The 17,726-nt window shown below is 41.3% G+C and overlaps 1 protein-coding gene across 1 annotated transcript; it reads left to right on the top strand.

Moving 5' to 3' along the window:
• Positions 1 to 234: 234 nt before the first annotated feature.
• On the top strand, positions 235 to 16,508 carry RCHY1 (ring finger and CHY zinc finger domain containing 1). The gene is made up of 9 exons (XM_027854646.1): positions 235 to 340; positions 5,270 to 5,389; positions 5,647 to 5,762; positions 10,904 to 10,982; positions 12,217 to 12,261; positions 12,371 to 12,429; positions 12,538 to 12,564; positions 13,996 to 14,116; positions 15,874 to 16,508. The coding sequence occupies exons 1-9, from the start codon at positions 251 to 253 to the stop codon at positions 16,000 to 16,002; spliced, it is 786 nt and encodes a 261-aa protein (XP_027710447.1). The 5' UTR covers positions 235 to 250; the 3' UTR covers positions 16,003 to 16,508.
• Positions 16,509 to 17,726: the final 1,218 nt, after the last annotated feature.

Below are 17,726 nucleotides of genomic sequence, written 5' to 3'. Positions count from 1 at the left end.
TAAACCGCATTACCTCTTCCGCCGGATCTTCCCAGGAAGCGGAAGTAGGGCTGTCCGAGCGGGTCACGTGCCCCGCGGCGCTTCCGCCCGGTGCGGCTGCGCGGCCGGGCAGTAGAGGCGGCGGTGGCCTAGAGCGGCCCCGGCTAATCTCTGGCACCGGCACCGGCACCGGCCCCGGCTCCGGCACCGGCCCCGGCTCCGGCTCCAGCGCGGGCTGGGACCCGGCGCTGGGCGGGAGGAGGAGTGGGAGATGGCGACGGCAGAGAGCGAAGACGCTGGCGGCGGTCAGGGACGAGCGCGCCGGGGCTGCGAGCACTACGACCGCGGATGCTCCCTCAAGGTGACGGGCTGGGGGAGGGGAGGGAGCCTCTGCCCGTGGGGGAGGGCAGGGCTCTGCCGCCCGGGGCTGCGATCTGCGCCGGAGAGGGCCTGCGCCCGCGGGAGGCCGAGTGCCCCAGAACCAAAGCTGGGGGCTGTTAGTGCGGAGAGCGGAAGGGGCGCAACGTTTGACAGCGGGGGCTGTCCCTGTGCATTTATTAAGCGCCTACTGTAGAGAGCCCCAGCCCTCCACAGCCTTCCATGGGGGGTGGGGGGACAGCAGGCAGACAGATCTGGACGACCTCCCGCTGCGGTCGTCACTGACACGCTGCTAGCTTTGTGTAAGGCTCTAAAGTGACAGCCCTGGGGAGGCGGGTGTGGTTATTATCCCCCCTGTACAGCTGAGGAAACTGAGGCACGCAGAGGCGAAGGGACTTGCCCAGGGTCACACGGCTGGGGAGCGTCTGGATTTGGAACTCCTCGGGTCTAGCTGTCGGTGATTGACATCATCATCATCATCATCATTGTGTAGTTAGCCTTTGCACAGCCGGTTACAAACACCGTCTCATTTGATCCTCACAACAACCTTGGGAAGCAGCTGCTCTTACTACCCCCATTTTACAGATGAGGAAACTGAGGCAGACAGGTTAAGTGACTTGCCCAGGGACATACAGCTAGTGAGAGTCAGAGTCTGGGACAAGCACTCTCTCCATCCCACCACGTCAAATTCCGCCCCCCCCCCCATGTATGAGGAACCCAGGGAGGTTGTGATTTACCCAAAGGACTTGTCACATTTGAAAAAAAACAAATACAGATTATTATAAAAATCATAATTTGGGTCTTGCCTCCGCTCTCTGTTCACCTCAGTACAGAAGAGCCAGGATGAGCTTCAAGCCCACCCTGGTGATTGGCTGGGGGTCTTGTCAGTCAGGGGAGCTTTGTTAGCTGAATCAGCTGACCCTGATCTGCCTACCTGGGTCTCCTTTTGTTAACTTTCAAAAGACCTCTGAATGTCTCCTTTTTTTTCAAGGATAGGACTTCACTTACCAGGGGACTGGTAGTTTAACCATCTAATTAAGATAGAGCTGTCTTTTTTTTTCAATTTAATATTTTATTTTTTCCACAATTACATGTAAAAACAATTTGTAACATTTGTTATTTTAAATACTGAGTTTCAAATTCTTTCCTTTCTTCCCCTTCCCTCCCACCTCCCTGAGATGGCAAGCAATTTGATAAATGTTATACGTGTGTAGTCTTGCAAAACATTTCCGCATTAGTCATGCTGTGAAAGAAAACACAGACCAAAAAAAAAACCCCAAATGAAAATAAAGTTTAAAAAAGTATGCTTTGATCTGCATTCAGACTCCATCAGTTCTTTCTCTGGAAGTTGATGGAATTTTTCATCATAGGTGCTTCAGAATTGTCTTGGATCATTGTATTGCTGAGAATAGCTAAGTCATTCACAATTGATCATTGTACACTATTGTTGTTACTATGTACAATGTTCTCCTGATTCTGCTTATTTCACTTTGCCATCAGTTCATGTAAGTATTTTAAGGTTTTTCTGAGAACATGCTGCTTACTTCTTAGAGCACAATAGTATTCCGTAACAATCATATACCTCATTCAGCCATTCCTCAACTGATGGACATCCTCTCAATTTCCAGTTCTTTGCCACCACAAAAATAACTGCTGTTAATACTTTTCTACATATAGGTCCTTTTCTTTTTTTTTTAAAATCTCTTTGGGATACAGACCTAGTAGTGGTATTGCTGGATCAAAGAGTATGCACAGTTTTGTAGCTGTTTGGGCATAGTTCCAGATTTGCTCTCCATAATGGTTACATCAGTTCACAACTCCACCAGCAGTGCATGAGTATCTCGATTTTCCCACATCCCCTCAAACATTTGTCATTTTCCTTTTCTGTAACATTAGTCAATCTGCTAGGGTTTAGGGTGGTACCTCTGTGGTGTTTCAATTGCATTTCTCTAGTCAGTAGTGATTGAGAATATTTTTTCTTATGACTAGATAGCTTTGATTTCTTTGCCTGAAAACTGCTTGTTCGTATCCTTTGACCATTTCTCATTTGGGGAATGGCTTGTGTTCTTATATATTTGACTCAGTTCTCTACATATTTGAGAAATGAGGCCTTTATCAGAGAAATTTGCTATAAAATTTTTTTGTAATTATGATTAGTAATAGTATATTTCCCTCCATCCTGTTTTCCTCTTTTATCCTACTCTCTTTCATCCTGTCCATCCTTGAAAGTGTTTTGCTTCTGACTACTGCCTCCCCAATCTGCCATCCCTTCTATCAGCCCTCTCCTCCACCCCCCTCCCCTCCTTTCTTTTATCCCCTTACCCTCCTGCTTTCCTGTAGGGTAAGGTAGATTTGTATACACAACTGAGTGTGAATGTTATTTCCTCTTTGAGTCAGTTCTGATGAGAGTAATGTTCAAACACTGTTCCTCACATCCTCCAATGTAAAAGCTCTTTTGAGCCTTTTATGTGAGATAATTTACCCCATTCTGCCTTCCCCTTCCTCCTTCTCCTTTACATCCCTTTTTTTTAACCCCTTAATTGTATTTCTTTTATATCATCCCATCTTTGTAAACTCATACCCATCCCCATCACATCTGTCTATGTATACTGCTAACACCTAATAAAGTTCTTAGGAGTTACAGGTATCTTCTTTCCAGGTAGGAATGGAAACAGTTTAACTTTGTTGAATTCCTTATGATTTCTCTTTCATGTATACCTTTTTATGCTTCTCTTGAGTCTTATATTTGAGAGTCAGATTTTCTATTCTGGTCTTTTCATCAGGAATGCTTGAAAGCCCTATATTTCATTAAATATCCACTTTTTTTCCCTGAAGGATTATATTCGGTTTTGTTGAATAGGTGATTATTGGTTGTGATCTAGCTTCTTTGCCCTCTGGAATAGCCTATTCCAAGCCCTTCAGTTTTTTAATGTAGGAAGTGCTAAAACTTGTATTATCCTGACTGTGGCTCTATGATATTTAAAGTGTTTCTTTCTGGTTGCTTGCAGTATTTTCTCTTTGGCATGGAAGCTCTGGCATTTGGCTATAATATTCCTGGGAGTTTTTGTTTTGGGATCTCTTTCAAGAGTTGATCATTGGATTCTTTGAATTTCTGTTTTACCCTCTGGTTCTAGGATATCAGAGCAGTTTTCCTTGATAATTTTTTGAAAGATGATGTATCATAGCTTTTAGGTAGCCCAGTAGTTCTTAAATTCTCTCTCCTTGATGAATTTCCAGGTTGGTGGTTATTCCAAAAAGATATTTCACATTTTCTTCTACTTTTTCATTCTTTTGATTTTTGTCTTATTGTTTCTTGATGTCTCATGGAATCATTAGCTTCCACTTGGCCAATTCTACTTTTTAAGGAATTCTTCTCTTCATTTAATTTTTGTGCCTCTTTTACTGTTTGGCCTATTCTGTTTTTTTTTTTCCTTTCAAGATGTTATTTTCTTCAGTACTTTTTTGTGCCTTCTTTACCAAGCTATTGATGTTTTTCATTATTTTCTTGCATCATTCTCGTTTCTTTTTCCAATTTTTTCCTCTATCTCTTTCATCTGATTTTTAAAATCTTTTTTGAGCTCTTCTGGGAATTCTTTTTGGGCCTAAGACCAATTTACATTTCTTTGTGGTTTTGGATGTAGCAGTTGACTTTTTTATCTTCTTCTGAGTTTGTGTTTTAATCTTTCCCGTTAACATAGTAATTTTCTGTGGTCAGATTCTTTTTTTTGTTTTTGTTGTTGTTTTCCAGGCTATTTCTTGACTTTTAAATTGAGGTTGAAGTCAGGCTCTGCTCTCAGGGTGGAATGGACCCTATCCCAAGGTTGTTTTTTTGTTCAGCTGTCTGTAAGTTTTCAGTTCTTCCAAGTTGGTGCGATCTAAGGAGAGGTGTTGACTGCTGTCCTGGCCTGTGCTCTGGTCCTTGAGCAACCACACACACTCTTTTCCACCCTGGAGCTGTGATCAGGGTCCTTGCTCCTTTATAGCTTGGGAGCTCTGGTGTGCAGATGTTCCTCCCTGCCCTGGAACTGTGACCTGAATCTGAGCATGGGTAATGCAACAGAGTCCTACACCCCATGTCAGCAAAGGGACCCTTGTGATCGCCTTCTGACTAGTTCTGCTGCTGATTCAGTTGCCCCCAAGGCCTGCTGCTGGCTTTCCTGAGTGTTGTCTACGCTGAACAGGATTCCACTCTCACCCCGTGTGACAGACCTTTCTTGCTGACTTTCTAAGTTATCGTGGGCTAGAAAATTTTTCTTCCCATCCTTTTGTGGGTTCTGCCACTCCAGAATTCTTTTTGAGGTGTTATTTTAACAGTTGTTTGGCAGGGGAATTTGAGAGAGCTCAGGCAAGCCCCCTGCCTTTTCTCTGCCATCTTGGCTCTGGTTCTCTTCCACCCCTCCCCCCACCCCGTTAATGGAGTGCATTTCAGTTGAAGTTTCTGAAAATGCATTTATGTTTTCTAGTGTGCTGCGTTTATTTTATCCAGATTTGGAATGGATTAATTTCATTGAAAAGAGGGATTCAGAGTGCAGAGGAAGTTGGTCCTGGATTAGCCCTCTAAGCTGATCAGCCTGGAGAGCACCATTGCCCCCAAAATACAAAACCTTTTTGAATTTGGCCAAATTTGACAGAGTTTGCTACTGTTTCATTCAGGGTGTGTGTGGTTCTTGATGACAGAGCTTGTTTTTACATTGGCCTTACAAGGTCAGGAAAAGACCAAGGAGATTGACTTTAATTTCCTAGGGATGTGGTACACCCTCATCTCGAGTTTGAGTGGCTTGCCAAGGACACAGCTAATAATGGAATTCCAATATAGCCTTTCTGACTTCCATTGCAGAGTGCTGCTTATCTCATGTGAAGAAAAAAAGAAAAAAAAATTTAATACATTGAAATCTTTTCTTCTTTTGGATAGGCTCCTTGCTGTGGTAAACTTTACATCTGCCGCTTATGCCATGATAACAACGAAGATCATCCTCTGGACCGTTTTAAAGTGAAAGAAGTACAGTGTACAAAGTGTGGAAAAGTTCAGAATGTAAGGCTTTATGATCCATTTCTATTTTGTGAGCATTTTTTATCATGAGATAATTTGAAAGTTCTTAAATTTCTATGATCATGTTTTTGTGTGAAGATGCACTTTTAATCTTAAGAGCAAAGTAGTTTCTATATCAGTTAAAATTAGTTAAATATATTAATGTACTTTGATAAGAACTAGTAATTCTGGGTATTAGAATTCCACTTCAGCATGTTTTGATGATTTATTTTAAATATTTATTTCATATTTTCTTATAGGCTCAACAGACTTGTGAAGAATGTAGCACTGTGTTTGGAGAATACTATTGTGATATATGCCACCTATTTGACAAAGACAAGAAGCAGTACCATTGTGAGAAGTGTGGAATTTGTAGGTACTGTATGTAAACTGTCCTTTGCTCCCTTACTTTTAAGACCATCATTTTAAAAATCATTATTATTGTTTTAGTTTTTTAAACTTCTGCTGCAAACAAATATTTTCAGGTCAAGTGTTTAAGAAACAACTGAGGTAAAGCATTTTCTATATAAGTGATGTCCATCTATAGCTATCAAACTTATTAAGAGGTGTAGGGAAATAATTGTTTTCAAGTGATTATTTCTCACTAAACATTAAGATAAATATTTAATTTCTGTGGTACTTTTCATAACAAGTTTCTAAAAAGCACTGTGCCTCTTACATTTGGGAAATAATTAAACTTTAATGTACAATTTAGAGATTCTGATTTAGCATAAGGAGTCGTATAATTTTATATTTTGTTAGTAAATAATTAGAATGCTCCTTCAGAGTACTGTTACTTGATTAACTATATAAACAAATTCCTTTTAAGTTTGTTGGTATACACTGAAACATTTGAGACCTTTTAAAATGAAAATCCACTGCTCCATTATTGAGCTAATGATGATTACTTTTCCATAACTATACAGAAAGTTACAAACTTTTTTTTAATAAAAGAAGTTTTCAAAATTTTATGGGAGTTAGAAAATTAAGTAAGGAAAATTTAAGTAATTAAAATTAACAGAATGTAATTCACAGAAGGAATAAAGTCTGCCGGGCTTTCCCATTCATAGGAGCCGCTGTGAATTGAGTCAGGTCAAACATTTGAGTTTGCCATTTTTCCCATTTGTTTTCTTTACTCTTAAAATACATAGACATTGGAAAGTGGAGCTTAAATCTTCCTTTTCCTTGATTAAGAAATCTTAAAATTAGGAAAATTTGTTTTGCTTGGTACATTTTATATGTGTAATGTGACTTTATAATGTTTAGCTGCTATATAGTTATATATTCTGAGGAAGCTATCATTAGTATACTTTGAACTCTTCAGAGGCTGTAGCCGATTGTCCAGAATATCCCAGTGGTGGCAAGTCTTTATTCTTTGAGACTGGCTTTAAATGTTTGGAATTGTAATTTATAGCCAGGGCAGCTAGGTGGTGCAGTGGCTAGAGCACTGGCCCTGGAGTCAGGAGGATCCAAGTTCAAATCTGGCCTCAGACACTCTCTAGCTCTGTGATCCAGGACAAGCCACTTCACCCTGTTGGCCTCAGTTTACCCATCTGTAAAATGAGCTGGAGAAGGAAATGGCAAACAGCCCTCCGGTATCTTTATCAAGAAAACCCCAAGTAGGGTCATGAAGAGTCAGACACAAGTAATTGACTAAATGACAACAACAAATTTATAGCCAAGTCTGGTGAATAAGATAGTAGATAATCAAGTTGGGTTAAAACTGTTAGAAGATGAGGACTACCACAAAGTTATAAAATTGACTTTTCTTGTGTAGCTCTGACAATAATCCCTTCTCCTTTAGAAACCTTTTTTTAAAAAATGCCTTAAGCATGATTTTGTTGATATGACTTCCCAAAGAGACTACTTTGGAGAGTGACACTTTATAGCTGCTTCTTGTAAATCTGCTAGTTGTATAAGGTTTTTGTTTGTTCTATGTATGTTTTTTTACATTGAATTCAACCTGCATATGTTACTTATAGTTCTTGCAAGAAGAGCTGCCTCTGGTGAATATAAACTATTTTATGGCCCAAATAATTCTGAATGAATGGATCTTGTGAGGGGCCAGACAGCTGTGGAGGAGGTGGTTAAGGACTAGAAAGTAGAGTAAATGTGATTGAGGCCTCCTTGAAGTAGTGAGTTAAGTGAGGTACAAGCTAAAGTTTCAGCAGGACCACAGGTAGGGTCAACTTCCAGAGCTTGGTGGCAGGCTTTGGCCAGGCAGCTGGTGAGGAGATGGACACAGAATCACCATTCTCCTTAAGTCAATACGAATTCCGATGAGTGTTTTTGCTGGTAGGATTTCAGTTGCTTCCCATCCCTCCCTCTCCCCCCCAATACGCTCATTTGGCCTTGGCCTAGCACATGTTATCAGACCAACAGTGTTCTGTGTTACACTGTTAATGGTCTGATTGAGTATTTCCATCCCGGTTCTGTTTCTAAGTCTTCCTGACTCTCAACTCTAGCACTTTAACCATATTCCCTTGTTGCCACTATTTCAAAGCCAGTGCTTTGAACATTAATATTTGTAGAGTGACCCTGTCTAAAGGGAAATCATGTTAGTCTGGTTTGACCTGTTCTTGATGGAGCCATGCCAGCCCCTTGTAATCCCAGCTTCCCAGCCATCTCTTTGTTGAACCGTTCTGGAGTTTCCTAGGAATTGAAGTCAAACTGGCTTTATTTGCAGACTCCATCCCTTTTTGTTGTCTTTACCCTCCCTCACTAGCCTTGGTGCCTTCTGCCTTTTAGCACTGCTGAGTGTTTTTTCTTTTTTCTTTTAATTTAATATTTTATTTTCCCCCTTCATTACCAATAAAAAGTTTTAGTATTCTTTTTTCAAATTTTGAGTTCCAAAATCCTCCCCCCATTGAGAAAGCAAGCAATTTGGCATAGGTTATATATGTGTAGTCATGCAAATCACATTTCTGTGTAATTCATACTGTGAAAGAAAACAGACTTTTAAAAAAAAACCACCCAAATATAAAGTAAAGAAAAAGTTTTTTCAATCTGTATTCAGGTTCCACCAGATCTTTTCTCTGGAGATGGATAGCACCTTTCATCATAAGTCCTTCGGAATTGTGCTGACAGTGTTTTTTACAGGACCATATGCACCCATATTATGCCCTCTTAGTTTCATCGTCTGGTACCTTGCCTTACAACCTTCTATAAATTTCTTTTTGAAATAGAAACTGCTTGATATATCTACATTTAGCTTTTCTAGGCAAATCCCATTTTCTCCCCTCTGACATTTTTTTCTTCATGTATTCAGAATTTTGTTCTTGAGCGTCTAATCCTCTTGGGCTTACCTCCCTTGAAGCATTTTAGTCAATAGGATCCTACCTATCTTTCCTTTGAATCAATCCTTCTGCCTTCTTGAAATCTAGGGTCCATGTCAGTGTGTGCCCAGATGTCCCTTCTTTTATTATGTTCTCCAGCAGTGAGTGGTTACTAGTCTCTAGGTTAGACTATTTGGCTGATGGAGCAACATGGTGGCACAGTGGATAGAACACCCTGGATTCAGGAGCACCTGAGTTCAAATCCGGCCTCAGACACATAACACGTACTAGCTGTGTGACCCTGGGCAAGTCACTTAATTCCATTGCCCAGCCAAAAAAAAAAGAAAAAAAAAAGACTAGTTGTCTGTTGAGTTCTCTTATCAGCTCTCAAATTCTAGAATTGTGGAAAATCTAGATAATCTAGAATTGTCTCAGGGCCATCTCAAATATAAAGGAGAGACTGGAGAATGAATGGCTCTGTCAGGGCTAGATAGATGGAACATACTGAATTGTAAAGGCAGTGAGGCCGTTCAGTGGATAGAGCACGGGGCCTGGGCTAAGGAAGACCTGAATTCAAATCTGACCTTACTAACTGTGTGACCTTGGGCAAGTCACGTAACTTTTGTTTGCCTTAGTGCGCTGGAGAAGAAAATGGCAGAGCACTCCAGTACCTTTGCCAAGAAAATGCCATGGACAATATTGACGTGCTGCAGTCCACAGGGGCATGAAGAGTTGGGCACGACTGAACTGTGAATTGGAAACTACAGTATAAGGGCTGAGGGAATACGGAAATAAGATGACTTGGGGATCAGTAATGCGAATTTGGAAAATGTCAGTTTTGAGCTAGTTCTTGAAAGGGTTGATTTACTTGCATCTGTGTGAAGAAGAAAGGGCCACAACCAGGATAGAGATTTTTCTCCCTTGTTCCTTGTGTAGCGTCTGGAGTGCTACCATTGGTTCAGTGAACATTCACTACACGTTGTTGTTAAACATTTTGCTTGTTGCCAATAACCATTGTTATATGTTAACCAAAGGTCATAAATGATTGTGTAGGGGGCAACGAGGTGGCGCAGTGAATAGAGCACCGGCCCTGAAGTCAGGAGGACCTGAGTTCAAATGCAGCCTCAGACCAAACACTTGACACTTACTAGCTGTGTGACCCTGCAAGTCACTTAACCCCAATTGCCTAAAAAAAAAAAGAAAGTGATTGTGTAAGTCAGAGTTTCATCATTATATCAAACATTGTGTATGAATGGGAATTACCAGTTAGTTAAAATTCCAGGTAACTTATAGTTCATTCATGTTACTCCATGTGACCTCCTTTTCATAGTATTTTAGAAGCATAAGAAGATTTGAAGGTGATTTAATAGTAGCCCTTTATTTTACAGTTAAGAAAACTGAGGAACAGGGTGGCAAATGATTTGCCTGTACTTGTACATAGAATTAGCTCCCTTACTTTCTCCACCAGTATGTCTGTCTGGTACAGACCAGATAAGGAAAGGGGAGTTGAGTCCAGAATTGAAGGGGACTGGCTTGCTTTGGGGAAATTGCAGAACTCTTCCTGAGCCTGTGCTTTCCAGGAAAGCCAGGGCACATTTTAAGGCTGTCATAGTGCCAGTGTTGAGTGAAGGGATGTAAAAGCAGTTAGTAAGTGCTTTTGATGAGCAAAGTAATGACCCCACTATCCCATTCTGACATGCATTTAATTAAATGGATGCGTCACTGTGTGTGCGAGTATGTGTGTAAAAGGAAAAGATTGCTTACTCTTTGAATCTGAATAGGAATATTCTCTAGTGGAAAAACTATTCTGAAGTGTAGTATAATGAAAACTATGAAACCACTACAGAGGAGATTGAATTTTGGGTGATGAATAAAACTTCTTGGTAGGAAATTATCTTGATACTACATTTTACATATTTACTAATGTAGAAATCAGTTTGGGTTTGTTTCAGAAAATAAAATGCCATTGGTTTTAAAGCTCCTCTATTTTTGTTTTAGGAAAAGATTCTTGGTCTTTGTTTATAATATTTGAATTTCTTTATGGTTAGGATTTTTTTCTTTGTAATTTAATTTTGTTCATTTCTCTGTCATCTGGCTTTGAGAAACTCAGGGTTTAAGTTTCCAATTTGAGATAGAATTTAAGTGGCTTTCTTTAATTTGAAAAGGAATTCTAAAAATTGTGATTCTGCTAACCCTAATTTTTTTTGCCTTGCACTTCATTTCTCTTTCTTTCTCTTATCAGGATTGGTCCAAAGGAAGAATTTTTTCACTGTTTGAAATGTAACCTATGCCTATCTTTGAGTCTCCAAGGGCATCACAAGGTACACAAATTAGATTACTTTGACACCTAGCAAATTTTCAGGGTTTTGCATGCATGTCCACCAAGATTTTATTATTTGACACTGTATATTAAGAAATAAGGTAAAATCAGAGCAGAAACAAAGATAAGTAAGGAAACATACTTACCTCTGAAAAACTTTGGGGCTAGTGAAGCAGCTAAGAAGTCCACAAAAGTGAGTGCACAATATAAGATAGACTCCGTAGGGCATAATGAGAATTTAGGAACCCACTGCCCTGACACTTAGAGAGACAGATTCTCTCGGGGTAAGGGTGGTAAAATTGGGGAAAACTTTGTGAAAGCCTTGTTCTAACCAGGTTTCCGAGAATGAGAATCTGTGGGTTCTGAGGAGGAAGAGGGTGTGGTTCGAAATGGATTGAAAGACATTTTAGGCTTTGGGACCTGAGGGGATGTGCAGAGGTGAGAAATGGGGGGAGGGGATGAGGAGTTGAGCTTAGCTCGGGTGGATAAAGAAGGCAAGCAGTGAGAAAAGTTGGTTGGTTGTGGAAGGCCTCAGATGGCAGGCTGAACGAACTGGGTTTTCATTAGGTTGGCAAGGAGTCTTGGATGTGGTCAGTGCTGTGCATGAGGACAGTCAGTCTGATTGGAGTGCACTGAGTGGTTTGGAGGAGGGAAGAGTCTGGAGACAGGAGGCCATTGCGGGAGTCCAGATGAAGGTCACTGAGCTCCCTGCCTCGTCTTCTAAACCTGTAAAGAATACTTAACACAATGTCACCTGTAGTGTGGTATTGTCAGGTCTTAACTGATGGAGGTTTTTGTAAATCACTGTCATTCTTGTTAACAGCCTGTGCTTTTAACCTAACTCCGTCCCCTAAACTTCCACCCAGTTTCAATGCCCCTGTTAGTCTTCAGGTTTGAAACCGTGCTGTCACCCTGGCCTCTGGGCTCCCCTTCAGCCATATCAAATTGCACGTTGCAAGTATTTCCCATCTATCTCCTTCTCTTTTTAACTCGTGATCCCTACCCTAGTTCAGATCCTTCGTGGAGGCCTCTCCCCTTGCTTTCTCTCCTTTCTCCATGTCTGTGTATTTATCTCTTTGGATGTACAGTTTATGTTCCTGTTCAGAGAAAGGCATTTCTTTCTAACTCTCACATTAGCTAATAGTTGACCTTTGCTTCTTTGGTGGCTCTGAAACATCCTTTGATCCAGTTGTAAATTTAAAAAAAAAATTCTCTTTGTCTTTGTTTTTAAACAGTGCATTGAGAATGTCTCCAGGCAGAATTGCCCCATATGTTTAGAGGTGAGTTTCGTTTCTTTTTGTTTCGCCTTGTCTTGTTTTCCTCGGCTCTGCCCTCCTTCCCGATCTTTGCATTGGCCTAGAGCTGACATCAGTACTTGCTCCTTTGCAGGACATTCATACGTCCCGTGTGGTTGCTCATGTCTTGCCCTGTGGACATCTTCTACACAGGTAGGTAAAAGGGACCTTTTTTGTTTTCCTATAAAATATTAAAGAATAAGCAACTTTTAAAAATTGAATAAATTTTAATTTAATAAAAATAAATGTATTTTCTTTCAGAACGTGTTATGAAGAAATGTTAAAAGAGTGAGTATTTTACATTCTGGCCATCCTACATTTTAACAGTTTAATAACATCTTGGGTCTCCCAGGCCCCTGCGAGTGATATTCAACATCCTGAGAGGAAGACAGACCCAGAGGTTAACTAGGTCAGTTCCTCTACTTGGGGAGAGAGGCATGTGCACAGAGCCCTGGCCATATTCCTTTCCATGCTTCCAGTGCACTTCTCTCCAAAGACTTCCCCTCGTGTCAGAGAGACGTCCTTGTTTTTTTAGACTTGGCATACAGCTACTGCCAGAGCACAAGGCTGGATTAGATAGCTGTTGGCGATCCTACATGTAGAAGGTTTTCTAAAATTGACGTTGGATTACAACAGGCACACCTGCGGCCCATGGGCATGCCAGTGGACTTTGGGTGGACTGTGAAAAATGTAAAGAATGCTTTCCTCCATATTTTTTCGGGGCTGCCTAAAGTCCTTTGGTGTGCAGTTAGTGGCCCACAGGTTGTGCAGGCCTGGGTTATGACATGGCCTCAGGGCTGCAAGGGACTCCCTTAAAGCTAAGGAAACTGACCAGGCTCTGAGAAGCTGTGACTGTCGAGTCACTGGGAGAGTTAGCCCTGAACTGGGAAAATTAGCCCCGGACTGGGAGCTGGAGGCCAGGCCTCTGTCTGGTATTGCCCACTCCTGCCAGGGAGGAAGGCTTGACAGTGAGAAAGGATGGGCAATCACAGACCTGATAAGAATAAATCATGGTAGATAGAACATAGGCAGAAGCTTAAATCAGGTGCAAGATGTGGAGCTGCTAAGCATTTTGGTTTTTGGAAAGGGAGCCGCATGCTTTGAATGATTAAATAATGTTATTTTGTCCTTTTGTTTTTATTTACCGGGAAGAAAAAAGCTAATGGACAATCCAGTGTCTCATACTGTAGCTAGGTGGCGCAGTGGATAGAGTGCTGGGCCCAAAGTCAGGAAGACCCGAGTTCAGATTAGTTCAGATTCAGCCTGGGATATATACTAACTGTGTGACCCTGTGCAAATCATTTAACCTGTTTGCCTCAGTGTCCTCATCTATAAAACATAATAGCACCTACTTCCCAGGTTTGTTTTGAGGCCCATATAAGATAATAATTGTAAAATACTTACTTAGTGCCTGGCACATAGTAAGTTCTATATAAATGTTAGCTGCTATTATGTAGTTATTTTGCAGAGAAAACAGACTAGTTCTCTTCAGAAGACTGAAGAAAGAATGGGATTAAGTTATAACAAGAAATACAGCAATGTGAGGAAGAACCTTTATTCTAAGAGTGATTAAGCATTGGAACAAGGGAGAAGGTTGTAGACTGCCTCGTCCCAGGACAGCTTCTAGGACAGGATGGCCGCCGTTTCAGGTGGTTTGGGTATTGGCCTGAAGCCAGCAGGCGGGCCTGCATTGGGAAAACCTTCTGTTCTTGTCTTTAGAGGCTACAGATGCCCCTTGTGTATGCACTCTGCTCTAGACATGACTCGCTATTGGCGGCAGTTGGATAACGAAGTGGCGCAAACGCCCATGCCAACGGAGTATCAGAATATGACTGTGGAAGTGAGTATTCAAGTCGTTCCCGAATGGTTAACACCTGTCGCGACTTCCTCTCGCCCTCCCCTCCTCTTCTGAAGCCGGTGCTTGGGGTTATTGGTAAAGATGATATCATAGCTCAAGATTATTTGCTTTCTAACCTTAAAAAATCCTTGTAAGAGTGATCTGATTCCGCTTGAGGATCTCCTCAGTGGAAAATGTAAGGAGGGAAGAAGCGGCAGGATTTCACCCCGTACTCTGTGGCTTACCACATCACTAGGAACGGCTGAAATACCCGATCTCACTGTTTCTTGACTGCACTAAAACATTTTTTTGGGAGAACAAACCAGAGTCTTTTAAGGCTCCCCCCAAAACAGACTCGAATTTTGAGATATTACCAGATCGCGTGATAGACCTAAGAGCCCCAACATAAGGCTGCTACTAGTGCCTCTTCTGCCTCCATCCTGGGCTGTCTTGAGGGTTGTGTGTGATTGCAAAATAGAATTGTGTGCTTGCGCCCAGAGGCCTAGAACCTCTGTTCTCCATCTAAAGCAGGGCTTCTTGAACTGTTTTCACTCATGACCCCTTCCGTGCTTCTGAGAAGCGCAATCTGAAGAACAAGCATTTTATTTTGAAGCCTGGTCTGTGGAGAGAGAGCGAGCCTAAGGTCGGGAGAACGGCTCAGACCCAGGCTGTGCCACAGATTGATGTGACTGTGCTGTGCTTTAGAGCTTGTGTTACTCTTGAATTTTGTTTTGTTCTTAATTGAATTTACTTCTTTTCTGGTCACTTAAAAAACATTTTACTAAGGTCTTTTTCAGCTGTAATGGATCTCAGCAAGCCACTCAGCCTCGTTTTTTCATCTCATCTAGTTCTGAAATTCTGATGTTTGATGGAGTCCAGACAGGAAGCCTCCCAGCTTGATTGGAAAGGAAGCAGGGAAATTTTAATAGCTGGAGTGAGATTTTCTGTGTGGAGGAAAGATAATACACCAGTCTGAAAAATCCCGAGCTGTTGGCGTCTTGACAGGCTGATGGGATTTTTGTGTAGCTTGGAGCCAGGGTGACTCGTGTCTTATTCAGGGCTCTGTGTGCTGTAGGACCGCTGAGGGCCTAAGTAACTCCTGGAGGAACCCTGCCACGGTGGCAGAGGCCGGACTGGAACCCAGTTCTTTCTTTTTTTTTTTTTTAATAAATTAATTTATTTTTAGTTTTCAACATTCACTTCCATAAGCTTTTGAGTTTTACATTTTCTCCCCCTCCCTCCTCACCTCCCTCCCCAAGATGGCGTGCAATCTGATATAGGCTCTACATATACGTTCCTATTAAACATATTTTCACATTAGTGATGTTGTAAGGAAGAATTAGAACCAAAGGGAGGAACCATGAGAAAGAAGAAACAAAACAATGCAAACCAAAAAAGAGAGCAGACAGTCTGCTTCCATCTGCATTCAGACTCCATAGTTCTTTCTGTGGACGTGGAGAGCATTTTGAGTCCAGGTCTTCAGTCCAGTTGGCTCCCCATTCGCTATGCCATGCAGCCTTCCTGGGGTTTAGTCTCATTTTTAAATGACACTTTTTAAAGAAAACGAAGTGATTGGTTATAAATTTAGGTTTTCTGAATTCATTATTCTTTGAAGTGATGTCAGTGGCATTTTGGGACTTCTAATTTAGAAAAACAAAGTATCTTCTAAACGTTTTCAAAATTACGTTTGTATATTTCTTGGCTCTGTTGGGAAGAACATTCTTTTCCTGAAGGTCTTTCCGGTTGTTGTTTTGTTACAGATTCTCTGCAATGACTGCAGTGCCCGCTCAACGGTCCAGTTCCACATACTAGGAATGAAGTGTAAGAGCTGTGAGTCGTATAATACTGCCCAAGATGGAGGGTGTGGAATTCCTCTAGAGCAGCAGTGACCAGCCTCTCTCAGCTGTGTAGACAGGACTGCCTCACAAGACTCAGAATTCTTTCTGAAATAAGAAGCGTTCCTATGCTATCACAAACATTAGTGTAATGTTTGTGGTCATGTCACAACATAACCTCCCGCCACGGGGACTTGGTGATCAGTCTCTCAATAGAATCGTCATCATTTTTATTGTGCAAAAACTGGAGCTCTACCATTGAGTGGAAATTCCTTCAATGTTATTTAGAACCCAGATGACATTGTGCTTTGGAATTGATGTTCATTAGAATGTATAATTTCATTGCATTTCCTCTTAAGCAAAGCTATGCATCCAGAATCTATAAATAGTTCTTAATAGAACTGTGCTTAACATTAAAACTTTATCTTAAGGGCTGTATTGTAAGACTCGGGTTTATCTTACTGTCTAAATAAACTTTAGAATTTTATAAAGCAGTCCCTTTTGAATGCTATAAATGTGTATTTTAATGTAACATCAAATAAAAAATTCTTGGCATAGTCTGTGGAGAAAGTTTTTCCCAGATCATTATCTAGTTCCAATTAAGTTGGTTACAAATAGACACATTGTTAACAAATTCACTTGGGTTCACTTATTCTTTAGGTTTCTTTTTTTTTCAGTAACACAGGAGAGCTGTTTTATAGATACATATGCTGCAAGCTGCTCAATTTATTAACCTAAGCTGGGACTTGTCTGTTGCTGTAGCGCCCTTTTAATCTCACTTCAGTGATTCCCTATCTCCTTTTCCATAGTATCTATTCTAAAACTTTTCTTCTTAACCCTGAAATCCTCTGTCATTTAGAACCTGCAGCCTTGAGGCCAAGTGTGGCCCTCTGGGTCCTCAAGTATGGCCCTTTGACTGAATCCAAACTTCACTGAACAGATCCTTTTCTATAGGGTCACAGGTGGCCTCCAGGCCGCAGGTTCGTCATCCTGACCCAAGCTATCATTTCACTGAATGACTTTGATTTCCTTAGCTCCCCTCAGTACTTTCATACCTCACAACTCCATACTAGCTGCTCTTCCTCTTCCTTTGGGTTACGTGTGCCAAATCCCTATAGACCTGTGCCTTTGATCCCATTCTCATTTCCTCTGGGACCCTCCTGCATGCGTCTTCTATCTGTATTTCCCTATTGGCTCCTCTTTTGGTAAACATGCTCAGATCTCCCAAATTCTAAAGAAAGATACCTTGCCTTGATCGTTCCAGCTTTCATCCCAGATTTCTTAAAAAGTTGTCTCTGCATGATAACAGTCTCCCTAGCCCTCACTCCTTTAAGGTTGCCAATTGCCCAAGCCCCAGATCCAATGGACTTCTATTCCTTGTACTCTGTTGTCAAAACTGATTGATATCTATGACTGGATAGATTGTCCTTCCATCGTTTATGAGACACAATGCCCTGGGTTCTCTAACAACCTCAAAAACCCCTTCTCTGTCTCAATCCTGCTTTGCTGCTGTCTGTGACATCATTGACCTAGGCTTGCTTCCTTTGAGGTTTTTTCAGTCTTCCTTCTCCCTCCCTTTTCATCTAATCAATCAGGGTTTCTAGTTTAGCTCTCCCTTTCCATCGGATGAGTGGATTGCTTGACTCCCAGCAATCCCAAGTGCTCTGAGAAGACCTTTACTCAATTCCAGGGAAGTACTTAGGTGTGTGTTGTTCTTTTGGCAATTTTCTTTCTTCTCATTCCATATTAATCTTCCCATATGTCTCTTAAAGTTCCTC

The sequence above is a fragment of the Vombatus ursinus genome, unplaced genomic scaffold, assembly GCF_900497805.2.
Source record: "Vombatus ursinus unplaced genomic scaffold, bare-nosed wombat genome assembly UNPS02010461.1, whole genome shotgun sequence".
In the NCBI taxonomy this organism is placed as follows: Eukaryota; Metazoa; Chordata; class Mammalia; order Diprotodontia; family Vombatidae; genus Vombatus; species Vombatus ursinus.
The sequence above is the reverse complement of the archived record's forward strand: the minus strand, read 5'-3'. Positions and strand labels throughout refer to the sequence as shown.